Genomic DNA, 16,676 nt, shown 5'->3' on the forward strand with positions numbered 1-16,676 from the left:
ACCTAACCATATAAACATCCTTACGTTCCAACGTTAACCAAGTTTTACTTCTTATCAAATTGCTTCAGCATGAAAATCAAAGAGAATTATTACTGCATCTAGTAACTATAAACCCAAGAGATGGAGACACTGCTTTACCACACCTCAGAAGAATCACATCACCTGAATCAAACAAAGGTCAGTGGAAGAACAGTAGGAGTGTTGATGTAAAAAAGTTGTTTTAAATTGTCACATTTCCCAGGAAAAAAAAAGAGAACCCAAATCCACACGCCTGCCACCCATCAGCAAAGGGCATTTGGGCACCTATCTTTATTATAATACTTCTCTCAGGTCATTGCCAAGTCTAGGCAATTTAATGGACATTAAACTGGCATTCAAGAGTCAGCTTAATAAGGGTTGCAGAACCCTCCCACCATCTGAATTCTTAATTTTAGTACATGGATTTCCAAGATCATGCAATAAAAACTTATTGTACTATATCAAAACAAAGTTCTCTTTTAGTCTTGAGGAAGTCCTTCACTGTTATGTAGGCTTCATTTATGTGGGTTCCAATCACATTATTTTTTCTGAAGAGAACATTTTTTCTGCCATTTCAGATCTGGTCATAATTTCCTTAAAAAAAAAAAGGGAAGATATTCATCAGAATGTTGATGCTCCTTCCAGGTCCTAACACAATTCTCTATAGCGCCTCTACGAAGTAGTCACAATTTTGTGGGGTACACGCCACGATATACACAGAAATATTAGATACGGAAAATAAAAACCATATAATCCAGACTTCTAGTAATGGAGTATAATCAATTATCTGTTAAGTTCAGAAAACTTTAACATTTCTAATTCAGAATCACCAGTGTGAGGCAGGGACAGAGCTAAAATGGATTTCTTAGGCATAGAGCTCATCTAGGGATTTGCCTGACTTTACCAGTTTAGGTATTTTGGAAATTACAAATCAATTATTTATCAAATGAATACTACAAATGCCCTTTTAAAAGTAATTCCATGGTATATCTTTCCGTAGAGTTATAAATCCTGGAGTTCAACGGTTTTGTAGCAAGGTGCATATATACGGCAGGCTCAAAACTTCCCATCCCGCTATGGCCAAATCCCCACGCTGACGCCAGCCTTCTCCCTGACCTTTCAGTGAACACAGCTGTAGCTTCTCTCATATTCTACAGCCACCACATAAATTACTCCTTAGCTACCACTCATTTCCCGCTACACTTTCTCTGTATAAACTGGTGGACCCCACGTCCATCCTTTAATCCTTACACCTTACACTTCAGACTTCTTCCTGGCCTGGGCCACCCTGCAGTGTCCAGACGATCTATAACTAATCCTTTCCCCCAAAATACCTTCCCAAATCCACATCATCTATTCAGATGTCCCACTTAGTAAATGTAACTCAGAAACTCTATTTAATACCCCAGGAAAATATCTACAAATATAAGAGATTGATTTAGACAAACTGTCATCTTGAAGTCTTCTAAACTCTTACATCTTAAGACGTTAGAAAATCATAGACTCAAAACCTCATAAAAATAATTCTTCCCTCCTTTTACACCAATAAGCATTTATCTTGCTCCTGTTTTAAACGAGGATCCAGCTCCTTAAAACTTTACCCACAACTCAGTGCAGTCTTTCAATCTGCTCAATTTGTAATCATTTTGAAAAGTAACTTTCAGAGCTTCTTTTGAAATACATTTCTACTTTGTGAAAATAATAGCTCCAAGACATAAGCAAAAATGTATTTTACCTCATCTGAATCCACTAATACTGGAAGAGCTCTGAAATAAAAGAAAAAAAAAAGTTGACAATGTTATTAAAAGGCCAGTGTATCTACAAAGCTGAATATAAGCATATCCCATGATCCACCGAGTCTCACTCCTGGAAGACAAAGTCAACAGAAATGAATACCTAGTGCTGCCAACAGACACGGAGAAGAATATTCATAGCAGTGTTGTTCTTAACAGGCTCCAAATAGGTAAACTGGAATACTATACAGCCCCCAAAAGAGGTATGAACTATTGAGGGATCAAATTTTAAAAATGGACACAAGTAATCTACAGTTACAGACATCAGTACAGCAGTAGCTTTGGGAGAGTGGGGTCATGATTTGGGAGGAGAACAAGAAGACGGTTTTTAGGGTATTAGTGATGTTCCAGTTTTTGATCTGGGTATCTGGGTGCAGGTTACATGAGTGTGCTCATATTAAAAATTTACTGAGTTGTATACTTATTTAGAATTTGTGCACTTTCCAGAATGGGTGCTTTACTTCAAAAATTTCAGTTAAAAAATTAACTGAAATATGAAAATATTATAACTTCAAAATGGAAACAACAAAAATCAGCAATTCTAGAGGCTAATGTGTTGGAAGAACATCAGGACTAAACCATGATGAATGAATAATTCCAAACACAATGGGCATCCAATTATATCTTTGTTTTTTAAGCCCCTGGTTATTTTTTACATTGAATAGTTGGACAAATACCTTGACTAGTGATGTGCTATCTAATTTGAAAACCCACATGTCATGTACTTTTGTGAGAACTTAAGAGGGATGAATAGGCTTGACTGTAGTCATCATTTCACTACGTACATGTATATCAAATTATCATGTTGTACACCTTAAATAAACACAAATTTAATTAAAAGATATACCTATTTTTAAAAAGATGGATGAGTAAACATATTATGAAAGGTGGTATTTATGGTATCAAGTATTTGTTTAATCCTATGTCATTGTCACCATTGACTGGACATAAACCAGTCAAGGATACTGAAGAGAGAAAAAGTTATGCAACAGAACCTTTGCTTGGGAAAGACTATATGGATAAAAAGACAAATGTAGGGCTTCCCTGGTGGCGCACTGGTTGAGAATCTGCCTGCTAATGCAGGGGACAAGGGTTCGAGCCCTGGTCTGGGAAGATCCCACATGCCGTGGAGCGACTAGGCCCGTGAGCCACAACTACTGAGCCTGCGCGTCTGGAGCCTGTGCTCCGCAACAAGAGAGGCCGCGACAGTGAGAGGCCTGCGCACCGCGATGAAGAGTGGCCCCCGCTCGCCGCAACTAGAGAAAGCCCTCGCACAGAAACGAAGACCCAACACAGCCAGAAATAATAAATAAATTAAAAAAAAAAAAAAGACAAATGTAGAGCTTCGATGTGCAATGGAGCACTGAGAGGGAGAGCCCAAAGGAAGGGTCTGCATGCCAAGGTCACAACATGAAAGTCACATCAACGCACAATCCAGAGGATTCCACTAACAGTGCAGCCCACGGTGGAGACAGAAGAGAGAGAAGTCGGGGCCTCGCTAGATGTGAGGAAGGAGCCAACTCTTATGGCTTGGAATAATACTATTAAGGGAAATCCAGACTGCTTTAGGGAAAGATGATCCAGAACCTTGGGGGCCCAGAAGACAGCCCATTGAGTGCTTAGCACCTCGTTTAGAGATGAACACTGCAATCTCCAAAATGGTCCCTTTTGTGAGGTAAATGACTATTTAAAACTTATTAAGATGGACTCAGTGCATTGAAGAGGAAGGAGAACTATGCTAAGCTGATCTTTTTGGTTTATCAGAGATACAGAAAAGCCATAATGAATACCAGATGAATATCACATAACACACTAGATCATATGGTTATTCATGATCTGTTTAGATTGTCCTATGACTTGAAAAATTTTTGGTCCATTTCTATTGATGTATAAAAAAGTGTTTACCTGTATAAGAAGTCCAGTTTCTAAACTTGCCACATAAATTGCACATGAATTTTGGGTAGCATTGTGCTAAACTTCTTGTGTTAAAAGTTTTCGGAATGGACACACAGGTTCCTAAGAACCTAAAATGCTGGAAGCTATCTTGGATTATACAGTTCTACTCATTTCACATAAATGGTTCATGAGAACATAAAAGAAGACATTTTGCTCTTTTATATTCCAGAGGAATTTTTGTAATCAGGCAGACATTCTACTTACAGAAAGAAATTGTAGAGAGTAATGACTCTCTAAGACATAAGGAGAACTGCCCAGGAGCCTTATTGCTTTCCACCAAGAAGTGGTGGCATAGCGTGGGGTTAGTCTACTTAGGTGATTTCCTTCTAAAGTACTCAGTAGTGAATTTCCAAATCTGGAAGATAACGGTTGCCACCTAATCTGAATCTCTCCGCACACCCTTGCTCAAAATTCCATGAAGTCCCTAAGGATTGCAAACAAAACCACACACAACTCACAGTCTTCAGCATAACCAGGAGAACACAGCAAACCTGAAATTATATGTAAACAGAGAAATAAGTGCCAATACTAACAAATTCCCTGCTGTCACTGCAAGCTCATGAGTACTGAGAGTGGGGAAAGAGAGGTTTGAGAGACTCTGTGAAAGAGTAGAGGGGAAGGAGGATTTAGACAAAGTATAGACAAACCTCTTCAAGAAAAATCAACACTAAGTTCCAAAATACTGACTAAAGGCCAGTGACTTGGTAGTTCACAGTATCTGCTACAGGGAAGGGGCTTAAATTTGAGGGGAACCAAAAGTAGCAGCCTTGAACAATCATGGTTTTCAGGGGAGAATCAGATACATGGAGAAGTGGTACCCTCAGAGCTATGGCAGTACCATGAATAAAAACAAGGAAGTAAAAGGGGAAAATTAAAGATCTTGTAGAAATAAAAGAAAAATAAGACACCACCAACCTCCCTCTCTCCATACCTCCATCCCATCAACATTTTCCATAAATAAAACTATAATTTATGCAACTGATGGAAGAAAGCACTCAAACTAGGAACTCTCACTACCAAATGCCTAGGAATGGGAAAAACAAACAAAACCAATTCCATATAATGGTGCAGGAAGAAAAAAAGAAGGAAAATGAAAATCAAAATGTTTTACAGTAGAAGAAAGCTACAGCTATATAACACAACACTCCAAATTAGATGAAATAAGTTAAAAAGAATATTTGGTGATATTAAAAACTACAATAAGAAATTTTAAAACCAAGAGCAAAAATGGATAAAAACAAAAGAGGAAGAAATTCAAAGAGTCCATTAAACTCTGGGGAAAAAAAAAAAAAGACAAAATCATCCCAGCAATGAAGAAAAAAATTACAAGGCACCCAAGGCAGAACAAATTTAAATAAAAATTTAATATGTGGCAAGAAAACTACTAAGAAAATGAAAATGATATAAAGAAAGAAGTAAAAAGGATTACAGAGAAACTAGTAAAAAAAATGGAAGATAGCAGGTAAAGGTGGAAAGAAATCAGATGATTCCTCCCACAGAAACATTTATAAAACCTGGACAAAAATATTAAAAATAAGTAGTTAAAGGCACTGGAAAATGACCAAAGGGAGTGGGGATATGAATCCAAGTAGCTCAACAAATTCCAAGAATACTCAAAAAGGAAACCACACCTAGGCACATCATACACACACTGTGGAAAGCCAAATGTAAAGAAAAAAATCTGAAAAGCGGCAAAAAATAAATGACACGGTACACACATGAGGACAATACAACTAAAAACTGACTTCTCTTCAAAACAATAGAAACCAGAAGATATTGGAGGGATGTGTTGGAAGAGCTCAAACAAAAGTCAATCAAGCTTTTTATATCCAGCAAAAGCATCCTTTGGACAGGACGGCAAACAAATACATTTCACATAAATAAAATTGAAAGAATTAGTTTCTAGAAGACCCATACTGTAAGAAACACTAAAGAAAGACCTACAGGAGAAGGTGGTAACTCAGATATACAGAAAGGAAAAAAGAAATAATAAATGCATGTAAAGGATATTTATACACCTATTTTCCTTTTATGACTATTAAAAGAAAAAAGTATAATAGTGTACTATTAGTTTCATAATGTAAAGGCAGTTCTTACCTCATATGAATCTGATATGTGTGAATTTCAGTTACCACAGTTTAATTAAACAACACCAGTCCCTCAACAAGACAGTTCAAATTTCAGTTACTCAAAAGCACAATGAGATACCACTTCACAGCCACTAAGAGATCTAAAATCAAAAAGGTGAATAATTACAAGTGCTGGCAAGGATATGGAGAAATCAGAAACCTCATACATTACTGATAGGATTATAAAATGGTTCGGCTCTTGGAAAACTGCTTGGCACTTCCTCAAGACGTTCAACATACAGTTACCACATGATCCAGCAATTCCACTTCTAGGTATATACCGAACAGAAAAGAAAAACCCAAGAGAAGGAGACAGTCCTGAAGGCAGCCAAAAACAAAACAAAACAAAACCCACATAACATATGAAGGAACAGAGAAGAAGTACAGCGGACTTCTTTCTAAAACTATGAAAGCTGGAAAACATTCAAGTGAGAATCTTTGAAGTGCTGAAAGAAAAAACAGTCAACTAGGAATTCTATACCCCTCAAAACAGCTTCCCAAACAGCCAAAACAAAGACTTTTTCAGACAAATAAAACCTGACAGACTTATTACCAACATACTTGCACGACCAGAAACATAAAGGAAATTCTTCAGGCAAATGTAACATCATACTAGACAGAAACTGTCTAAAAAGGAAGTAAATGGGAGCAGGGAAAGGAACAAACAACATGTGAAAACATCATATTTGGCTATCCTGTAGTCTACTGTGGAAACAGCTATCTGGAATTCGTGTGTCATATAGGACACTGATAAAGAAGAACCTGAATAGCTCCAAGTTCCCAGAGGGGCTTCCTCTGCACTCTAGTTTTCCTATGCTCATGTTTTTCCTCCAAAAGCTTCCCCGGGTATCGTGGTTACATGTGTTTAAAAAAAAAAAGTTTGAACTCTTCCATATTATAAAGTTAAAACAAAATGATTCTGATCCTGATAAACTTACATAAGAAAATGTTGGAGTTGGTTATAGGGCAGGAGTATTAATAGAGTTGTTGTACAGTGAAAAAGGAGGGAGAAAGACAAACCAAGGCAGGGCTGTGTTTTCTTTGCATTTTGATACGAAGTTAATCAGTCATACACTAGTGATGGGGGCCTATAAAAACATACAGCGGTGAGAGTTTTGAAAAGCACATAACAAAGCATGAAAATTATCCCTTTATACTACAGCCTAAATTTTAGATTCAAACTTTAGCAGAGGATATTTACACATCTGTGAATGAAGAGGGAATATTTTCCTCCACCCACTTCAAATCTTCATCCTGTAGAAATAAATATTTACGTATTAGCTTTTGCTTAATAATGCCTGAAAGCAGAATTTTTAAATAGAATGTATATATAACTTAAGCATTTAAATTCAAATGCATGACATTCTTTTAATTTCTACATAGCCTAAGAAGTTGACACTTATGCCACACGAAAATTGTGCCAGTATTTTCTTAAACAGTCAAACGAACACTTGGATTTTGGATTTTTGTACTTCTTTGGTTTTGGTTAGATGCACAGGTGTTATATTTTTGTCTTGAAAAACCATAGTAAAAATACAAAGAGTTGATTTATAAGATAGAAAACAGCATGAATATTGACTTGTATTAATTTTTTGCTTCCAGCATTCAGTATGCCTCCTAATCTGTTCACTTTATATCATGAGTTTATAATTTTTCAACAGAAAAAGATGATGGTACAGATATTCTAACTTTACAAAAGCCTATTTATTTCAGTCACTTGTGTTTAATGCTCATGTTTCTGTAGGAGAAAAGAAAAGCAGGTCAATTGGGGTATCTAAATTTTTTTTTCAACAGAAACTTGCTTATAGTTATCTCGCTGGGAGTAAGAAAAATAAAAGGTATATTGAATATTTTGGTTTATAATGTAAAATAAATCAAAATGGCTACATGGAATCCTCTGGTTCTAGTATTAATTATATCTTGCTTACTTACAGAGAGAGAGAAAGCAACTGAGCCAGTACTAATAGGAACCCCAATTCTCTGAGTGAATCTTGGGTAGAAATGAGTCAATCAAGGAGAGACAAGGTCCCCGACTTCTGATCAAGAGCTGACTACACGGGACTTCCCTGGTGGCGCAGTGGTTAAGAATCTGCCTGCCAATGCAGGGGACACGGGTTCGAGCCCTGGTCCGGGAAGATCCCACATGCCACAGAGCAACTAAGCCCATGAGCCACAACTACAGAGACTGTGCTCTAGGGCCCGTGAGCCACAACTACTGAGCCCACGTGCCACAACTACTGAAGCCCGCGCACCTAGAGCCCGTGCTCTGCAACAAGAGAAGCCGCTGCAATGAGAAGCCCGCACACCACAATGAAGAGTAGCCCCCGCTCACCACAACTAGAGAAAGCCCGCGCACAGCAACGAAGACCCAATGCAGCCAAAAATAATTTAATTAATTAATTAAAAAATAAAATAATTATCTAAAAAAAAAAGAGCTGACTACACAATTTAGAGAAATGGAAACATTTTCCCTTGCTATATGTGCAAATACTGAGCTTTAAAATAAACTGAAACATATCCCTAAAATAAGAGGAAAATCTCTTAGCAAGCTGAAAGTTTAATAGTTCTAACACCAGATAATTAAAACCGTGGAACTTTTTGAAGTTTAGTTAAATTACCATAAAACTACTCAAAGAACACATTTTAAAGAATTATTAATTACCAAAAATAAGGATTAGAGAATTTACCAAATCCAACAAATGAAACTGTTTCATACACCATCCATCCTGTCAGAACTTAGGTGCGTACATAAATTTTTACACCTTATTAACCACAACATATGTAACTGTAAGAAAGCCAAATATAAAACTGTATGATAGGCATTTCCATTTTGTTTAATTACTTTCATAATTACCACTTTTATGCACAAATAATATGCATAAAATATTTAAAAACTCATCTCTACCCAATATTTTACCGTTTTATTCAAGTTTACATGGTTTAAAAGTCCCTTTCCAACAGACAACAAATGTTATCTGAAATGGCTTCAAAAATCACATAAAAGTGCTGAAAAATTACCACAAACTTTCACTATAACGAAGCTTCTCAATCTTTAATGTGCATGCGAATCATCTACGGAATTCTGTTAAAAAGCAGATTTAGATTCGGTAGATCTGGTGTAGGCCTGAAATTCTGTGTTTCTAACAAGTTCCCAGGAGAGGTTTGTGCCGCTGGTCCAATGACAGCACATGAAAAGTGAGGGTTTACAGCAGTACAGTTGGCAGACTTAACTAGCATCACTACTTGGTAACATTTATTTTCATACAGAAAAACCTAGCAAAAAGTGTTCTCCTGAAGGTCAATGAATGTGACACTCATATAGATTTCTAAAGTATTAAAGACTGAGACTCTATTAAATATATACTATACTCACAAAATTATCAGAAGTAGCAGGTTTAGCTGTTCCATTGGAAACCGTTTTTGAGACTCTTAATTTTATTCCTTCAGCTGTAATGAGAAACATTATAGAAATTCATAAAATTATAAAATAATAATATTTTCCTTTGTAGCTTCACATTTAATAACCCTATAAAGAGAGTTAATAGTGGAAGCTTTGGGCTGGGTGCTGGCTTTAATATACCATTTGGGAATGTAGGAGGGACAGAAAAAGTTAAAAACGTCATAACTGATTACAAAAACAACCAGGCTCTCAAGTTGCTAGTCTGAGTTCCAGTTTTAGAGGAGTTTAAATAAACAAGCAAACATACATACATATATGCACACAGTAGATAGTTTCAGTACATTTTAAAGTTCATGGATTTAAAAATCTACAGGATTTACGATATATTTAAGAATAAAACACACCCGTGGCCATGCTTTCACTTCTCTAATGTATAAATTTTTAGAATGTGTTTATGGTATAAATAAAATAGGGAAGAAAAAGATTTTCTTTGTATTTGACCAAGGCTCTTCTTTATGCCAGCAGGTGTAGCAGAGGAGAGGTTAAGCACATGAGTCCTGAAACTAGATGGCCTCACTTGGAATTCTGGCTCTATCTATGTAACCTCGGGCTAAGCAATCAACTTTCTGTGACTCAATGTCCCTGCCTATAAAATGGAATAATAATAATGTCTACCTCAGAGAATTCTGATGAGCATTAAACAAATTAGCATATATAAGGTGCCTGAAACATAATGTCTATGTCCAATAAGTATTCACTTTTGTTACTACAATAATTTGCAAAATGTGCTTCTCCATAAACTAGGACAGTTGGTACAATATGATGAGATCAAGTGCATAAGTGGATATAATGAATGAAAATGAGATTGCTCAATCTGAAAATGTTTCCATGGGGCATCTGAAATCTCAACATTTGGGATTCTTCTCTTAAAGGCGTAATACACTGATTTTATTTTTAACTGAAGTATAATATTAAAAATAAAATACACAAACTTTTAAGTGTACAGCCTGAAGAGATTTTTATCAACTCTTGTGTAACTACCATCCCAATCAAGACATTTAACATTTTTATCATCACAGAGGATTTTTTTTCATTTAATATTTTTTCTTTATTTATTTGGGTCTTAGTTGTGGTATACAAACTCTTAGTTGCAGCATGCATGTGGGATCTAGTTCCCTGACCAGGGATGCAACCCGGTCCCCCTGCATTGGGAGTGCAGAGTCTTAACCACTGTGCCACCAGGGAAGTCCCCACAGAGGGCTTTTTAAATTCCTTTCTGGTCAATCCCAACCCCACCAAAAGCAACTATTGCTTTGATTTACATAATCACCACAGTTTACTCCTGCCTGCTCTAGAACTTCACATATAAAACCATAAGGACCCAATATTCTTTTGGATTTGACTACTTTCACTCAACATAAAGGTTTTGAGATTTATTCATGTTGTACAGTGTTGATTACTTTTGCTTCCCAAACAGTATTCCATTGTATACGTATACCACTATTATTTTATCCATTCATCTGTTGACAGACATTTGGGCTATTTCAGTTTTGGACTATTAAGGATCAAGCTGCTATAAAAGTGTACACAGTGTCTTTCTGTGGACATCTGCTTTCATTTTCATTTTTGGATAAATACTTTGGAGTGGAATGACTGGGTTATATGGTAGGTGTATGTTTAACTTTTTAAGAAACTGTCAAACTGCTTTCTTAAAACTTCTTAAGACTTCTTCCGTAATGTATGGGCTATCCAGCTGTTCTATATCCTCTTCAGCATTTCATGTTGCCAGTCTTTTAAATTTTAACCATGCTAGTGGATACATGGTAGCATTTCACTCTGGTTTTAATTTGCGTTTCCCTGATGACCAGTATTATCGAGCACCTTTTCATGTGCTTACTGGCCTTTCCTTTGTCTTCTTTGGTGAAGCGTCTATTTAAGTATTCTATTTTTTTTTTTTTTTTTTTTTACAAATTGAGTTATCTTTTATTGGATTTGTAGGAATTCTTATATTCTGGATACAAGTCCTTTGTCAGATATATGTATTGAGAATGTTTTATCCCACTCTAGGGCTGGCCTTTTCACTTTCTTGTTTCTCTTGATGAACATAAGTTTTTAACTTTGGTGATGGCTAATTTACCAACCTTTTTATTTTATGGTAACTGCTTTTTGTGTCCTAAGAAACTGCCTAACCCAAGGTCATGAAGATATCTTCCTGTTTTCTGCCAGAAGAGTTATAGTTTAATCTTTTACATCTAGGTCTGTGATCTATCTTGAATTAATTATAGGTGATATATACGGCAGGAGTCTAGGTGATTTTCCCCCCATGTGTCTATCTAGTTGTTCCGCACTCTTTGTTGAAAATACTATCTTTTCCTCATATAAAGCCTTGCTGTCTCTGTCAAAAATCGATTGACAAAGAGGTTTCCAATTTGGAGCTAATTTAAATATTATATCTCTTTTAAAAACAAAAGCTTTAGAAACCTCCTATTATATTGGAATCAATTTGGTGCTAGTAAGAGGACATTCTTTAAAGCGTTATTGCATTGATAAAATAATCTGAAGCAACAACAAGAAAATCCACTGAACAATATGTACAGATTTATTTTTGGACTATTTTTTTCAAGTTGTCTGAAATTTCATTTCATTTTATTTTATTTATTTATGTTTGGGACTCTATTTTGATACACTGATGTATGTATCCTCATGCCAATACCACACTGTCTGGATTAGTATAACTTGAAATTTTCGTCTTGAAATCAGTGTAAGTCCATTAATTTTATTTTATTTAGATATAACTTCCACACCATAAAATGCACCATTTTTTTTTTTAAAGATTTTTTTTTTTGATGTGGACCATTTTTAAAGTCTTTATTGAATTTGTTACAATATTGCTTCTGTTTTATCTTTTTGGTTTTTTGGCGGCGAGGCATGTGGGATCTGAGCTTCCCGACCAGGGATCAAACCCACACCCCCTGCATTGGAAGGCGAAGTCTTAACCACTGGACCACCAGGGAAGTCCCAAAATGCACCATTTTGAAGTGTACAATTCAGTGGATTTTAGAACAGTCACAGAACTGTGCAATCATCAGCACTGTTCATTTCAGAAGCTTTTCATCACCCCCCACCCCAAAACCCCATACCTATTAGCAGTTACTCCCAACTCACTTCTTCCACCAGCCCCTGGCAGCCACTAATCTATTTTCTATCTCCATGGATTTACCTTTCCTGGACTTTTCATATAAATGGAATCATATAACATACGATCTATTGTAATTGGCTTCTTTCACTTAGTATAGTGTTTTCAAGATCTATGTTGTAACTACAAGAACGTTTAGGTTCTTCCAGATCTTTTGTATTTCCATACATATTTTAAAATCAGCTTAACCATTTTTAAAAAAATCAGCCAGAATTACAATTGGGACTGTACTGGATCTACATATCAATTGAGGAAGTGATGGCTTAATAATATTGAGTTTCAATTCATAAACATTTACTTATTCTATAATTTCTCTTGGCATTGTTTTGTATTCTTCAGTACAGTTTTCCACATTTTTTTCCATTAAATTTATGCCTAAATATTTTATTTTTTGAAGCTCCTGTAAATAATATTATAAATTTCATTTTTCAATTATTTCCAGTTATATAAAAAACAACTAATTTCTGTATTTGGACATATATCCTATGACTCTATTATTCACTTATTAGTTCTACTGCATTTTTTCTTTTCTGTAGACCCCTTAGGATTTTCTACATACTTAACCTTGCTGAGGAATTCCTTGGCACTCTAGTGGTTAGGACTCCGTGCTTTCACTGCTGAGGGCGTGGGTTCAATCCCTGGTCAGGGAACTAACCCCACAAGCCGCGCGGCGCAGCCGAAACAAAACAAAACAAAAGCTTGCTGTTTGTAAATAAAAACAGGTTTACTTCTTGCTTTCCACACTTTATGGCTTTTGTATTCTTTGGGTTGGTTTGTGTTTTGCCTTTCTGCACTGGCTAAGAACTGCTGTCTGTTACTGAGTCAAAGTGGTGAGCAGATATCCGTGTATTTTGTTCCCAATCTTGGGAGGAAAGCATTCACTATTTCACCATTAAGTATAATTTTAGCTGTAGAGTTTTTTCATACTATTCTGTAATTTGTTTGCTAAGTGGGTTTCTTTTTTAAAAACTCATGAATAGGTGAATTCTGTGATATGTCTTTCTGTACCTACTGAGATAAATATGTCATTTTTCTTCCTTACTCTTTAGATGAATTACACCGATTGATTTTCAAATGTTGAAACAGCCTTGCAACCCTAGGATAAAGTCCACTTGACAATGATGGTCTTGCATTGTTCTTCTAGATTTTATTTACTAAAAATAAAATAAAATAAGAGTGGTATGTGGGATCTTAGTTCCCTGACCAGGGATCGAACCTGTGCCCCCTGCAGTGGAAGCATGGAGTCTTAACCACTGGACGGCCAGGGAAGTCCGTTTAAAGGAATTTTATGTCTCTACTCATGAGTGATATTGGTCTGTAACTTTCCTTTTTTTGTCTTTGTCAGATTTTGGTATCTGAGTTGTGCTGGCCTTATAATACAAGTTGGGAAGTATTCCCACCTCCTCTATATTCTTTTTTTAACATCTTTATTGGAGTATAATTACTTTACAATGGTGTTAGTTTCTGCTTTATAACAAAGTGAATCAGTTATACATATACATATGTCCCCATATCTCTTCCCTCTTGCGTCTCCCTCCCTCCCACCCTCCCTATCCCACCCCTCTAGGTGGTCACAAAGCACCGAGCTGATCTCCCTGTGCTATGCGGCTGCTTCCCACTAGCTATCTATTTTACGTTTGGTAATGTATATATGTCCATGCCACTCTCTCACTTTGTCCCAGCTTACCCTCCCCCCTCCCCGTATCCTCAAGTCCATTCTCTGGTAGGTCTGTGTCTTTATTCCCATCTTGCCCCTAGGTTCTTCATGACCTTTTTTTTTTTTTTTTGGATTCCATATATATGTGTTAGCATACAGTATTTGTTTTTCTCTTTCTGACTTACTTCACTCTGTATGACAGACTCTAGGTCCATCCACCTCACTACAAATAACTCAATTTTGTTTCTTTTTATGGCTGAGTAATATTCCACTGTATATATGTGCCACATCTTCTTTATCCATTCATCTGTTGATGGATACTTAGGTTGCTTCCATGTCCTGGCTATTGTAAATAGAGCTGCAATGAACATTTTGGTACATGACTCTTCCTTTTTTTTAAAAAAATTTTTATTTATTTATTTATTTATTATTTATGGCTGTGTTGGGTCTTCGTTTCTGTGCGAGGGCTTTCTCTAGCTGTGGCAAGTGGGGGCCACTCTTCATCGCGGTGCGCGGACCTCTCATTATCGCGGCCTCTCTTGTTGCGGAGCACAGGCTCCAGACGCGCATGCTCAGTAATTGTGGCTCACGGGCCCAGTTGCTCCGTGGCATGCGGGATCTTCCCAGACCAGGGCTCGAACCCGTGTCCTCTGCATTGGCAGGCAGACTCTCAACCACTGCATGACCAGGGAAGCCCGACTCTTTCTGAATTATGGTTTTCTCAGGGTATATGCCCAGTAGTGGGATTGCTGGGTCATATGGTAGTTCTATTTTTAGTTTTTTAAGGAACCTCCATACTGTTCTCCATAGTGGCTGTATCAATTTACATTCCCACCAACAGTGCAAGAGGGTTCCCTTTTCTCCACACTCTCTCCAGCATTTATTGTTTCTAGATTTTTTGATGATGGCCATTCTGACTGGTGTGAGATGATATCTCATTGTAGTTTTGATTTGCATTTCTCTAATGATTAATGATGTTGAGCATTCTTTCATGTGTTTGTATATCTGTATAGCAATCTGTATATCTTCTTTGAAGAAATGTCTATTTAGGTCTTCTGCCCATTTTTGGATTGGCTCGTTTGTTTTTTTGATATTGAGCTGCATGAGCTGCTTGTAAATTTTGGAGATTAATCCTTTGTCAGTTGCTTCATTTGTAAATATTTTCTCCCATTCTGTCACCTCCTCTATATTCTAAAGAGTTGTGTAAGATTAGAATATTTCTTCCTTAAGTATTTGAAAGCATTCACTAGTGAAGCCAGCCATTTGGGTCTGGCACTTTATGGGAAGATTTAAAATTTCAAACCCAATTTCTTTAATAAATATATGGCTATTCCAATTAGTGGCATAGGGTTAGAATTAAGATTAGGGTAGTTTCTTAAGTGTATTTTTCAAGGAATTTGTTCATTTTATCCAAACGCCCAATTTGTTCATAATATCCCCTTACTTACCCTTTCTTACTGTAGTAATGTCCTCCCTATCTTTCCAATGTTGGAAATTTGCCTTGCTATATTTTATTTCTGGTTTAGATTACCTAGAGGTTAATCAATTTTTATTAATCTTTTCAAAGAAACTACTTTTGGCTTTGCTGATTTTCTCTATTTCCCCGTTTTCTATTTCACTGATGTAGACACAACTTTATTATATCCTTCCTTCTAATTACCCTAGGTTTAATTTGCCATTCTTTTTCTAGCTTCTCAAGATGGAAACATATTATCAATATGTTTTCTTGGTAATATAGGCATTTAAAGCTATTAATTTTCCTCTAAGAATTGGTTTAGCTGCATCCTGTAAAATGTGGCCTGTTATGCTTTTATTATCATTAGCATGAAATATTTTCTAATATTCCTTCAATCCACGAGTTACTTAGAAATTACTGCTTAATTTCTAAACATCTGATTATTTTGTAGATATCTTACTGCTGTGCATCTAATTTAACCATTGTGATCATAAACATACTCTATATGATTACAATCCATTGAAATATTTGGAGACATTTTTAATGCCCACACATATGGTCTATCTTATTCAACGTAGACTTGAAGAACATTTATTCTTTGGTTGCTAAATGCAATGTTCTATAAATATCAATCAAGTCAATTAGGTCGATGGTTTTATTCAACTCTAACTGTAACATCTGGGCCACCTCTAGATTGCTCTTACTGATTTTTCCCTCAACTATGGATCACAGCTTCCAGTTTCATCCCATGTCTAGTAATTTATCATTGTATACTGGACATTGAGAATGGTATCTTATAGACTGGATTCTCTTATCTTCCTCTGGGAAGCGTTGTGTTTTGTTCTAGCAGGCAATTCAAATTATTGCTAGATCACTCTGATCTTTTGGGGATATGCTTTTAGATTTTATTAGGGTTTATTTCAGTTTAGCTTTGGTCCTAGGGTAAATTTCAGTGGTCCTAGACTGTGGTCTTTACTTCTAAGGAGTGGCCATTCTGGGGTTTTAATGGAAAGCCCAAGGGGTTTACCCAAGCACTTTTAACTTGCTGAGATTTGAATTTCAAACTCTGCA

General features: G+C 36.3%; 1 protein-coding gene across 3 annotated transcripts in view; it reads right to left on the reverse strand.

The window, feature by feature from the left end:
* Window positions 1–201: 201 nt before the first annotated feature.
* TMEM87B (transmembrane protein 87B) overlaps window positions 202–16,676 on the reverse strand; it is a 48,178-nt gene continuing 31,703 nt past the window's right edge. For 2 of the 3 annotated variants that reach the window (XM_068564403.1, XM_068564401.1), the window contains exons 16-19: window positions 9,270–9,343; window positions 7,098–7,150; window positions 1,754–1,784; window positions 202–612 (exon numbers count right to left, since the gene is read on the reverse strand). In XM_068564403.1, the coding sequence (XP_068420504.1) occupies window positions 553–612; window positions 1,754–1,784; window positions 7,098–7,150; window positions 9,270–9,343 (218 nt within the window). In that variant the 3' untranslated portion in view covers window positions 202–552. The remainder of the gene's footprint in view (window positions 613–1,753; window positions 1,785–7,097; window positions 7,151–9,269; window positions 9,344–16,676) is intronic. The other variant, XM_068564402.1, reaches the window with a different exon arrangement.

This window comes from Eschrichtius robustus, chromosome 15 (assembly GCF_028021215.1).
Source record: "Eschrichtius robustus isolate mEscRob2 chromosome 15, mEscRob2.pri, whole genome shotgun sequence".
Lineage (NCBI taxonomy): Eukaryota > Metazoa > Chordata > Mammalia > Artiodactyla > Eschrichtiidae > Eschrichtius > Eschrichtius robustus.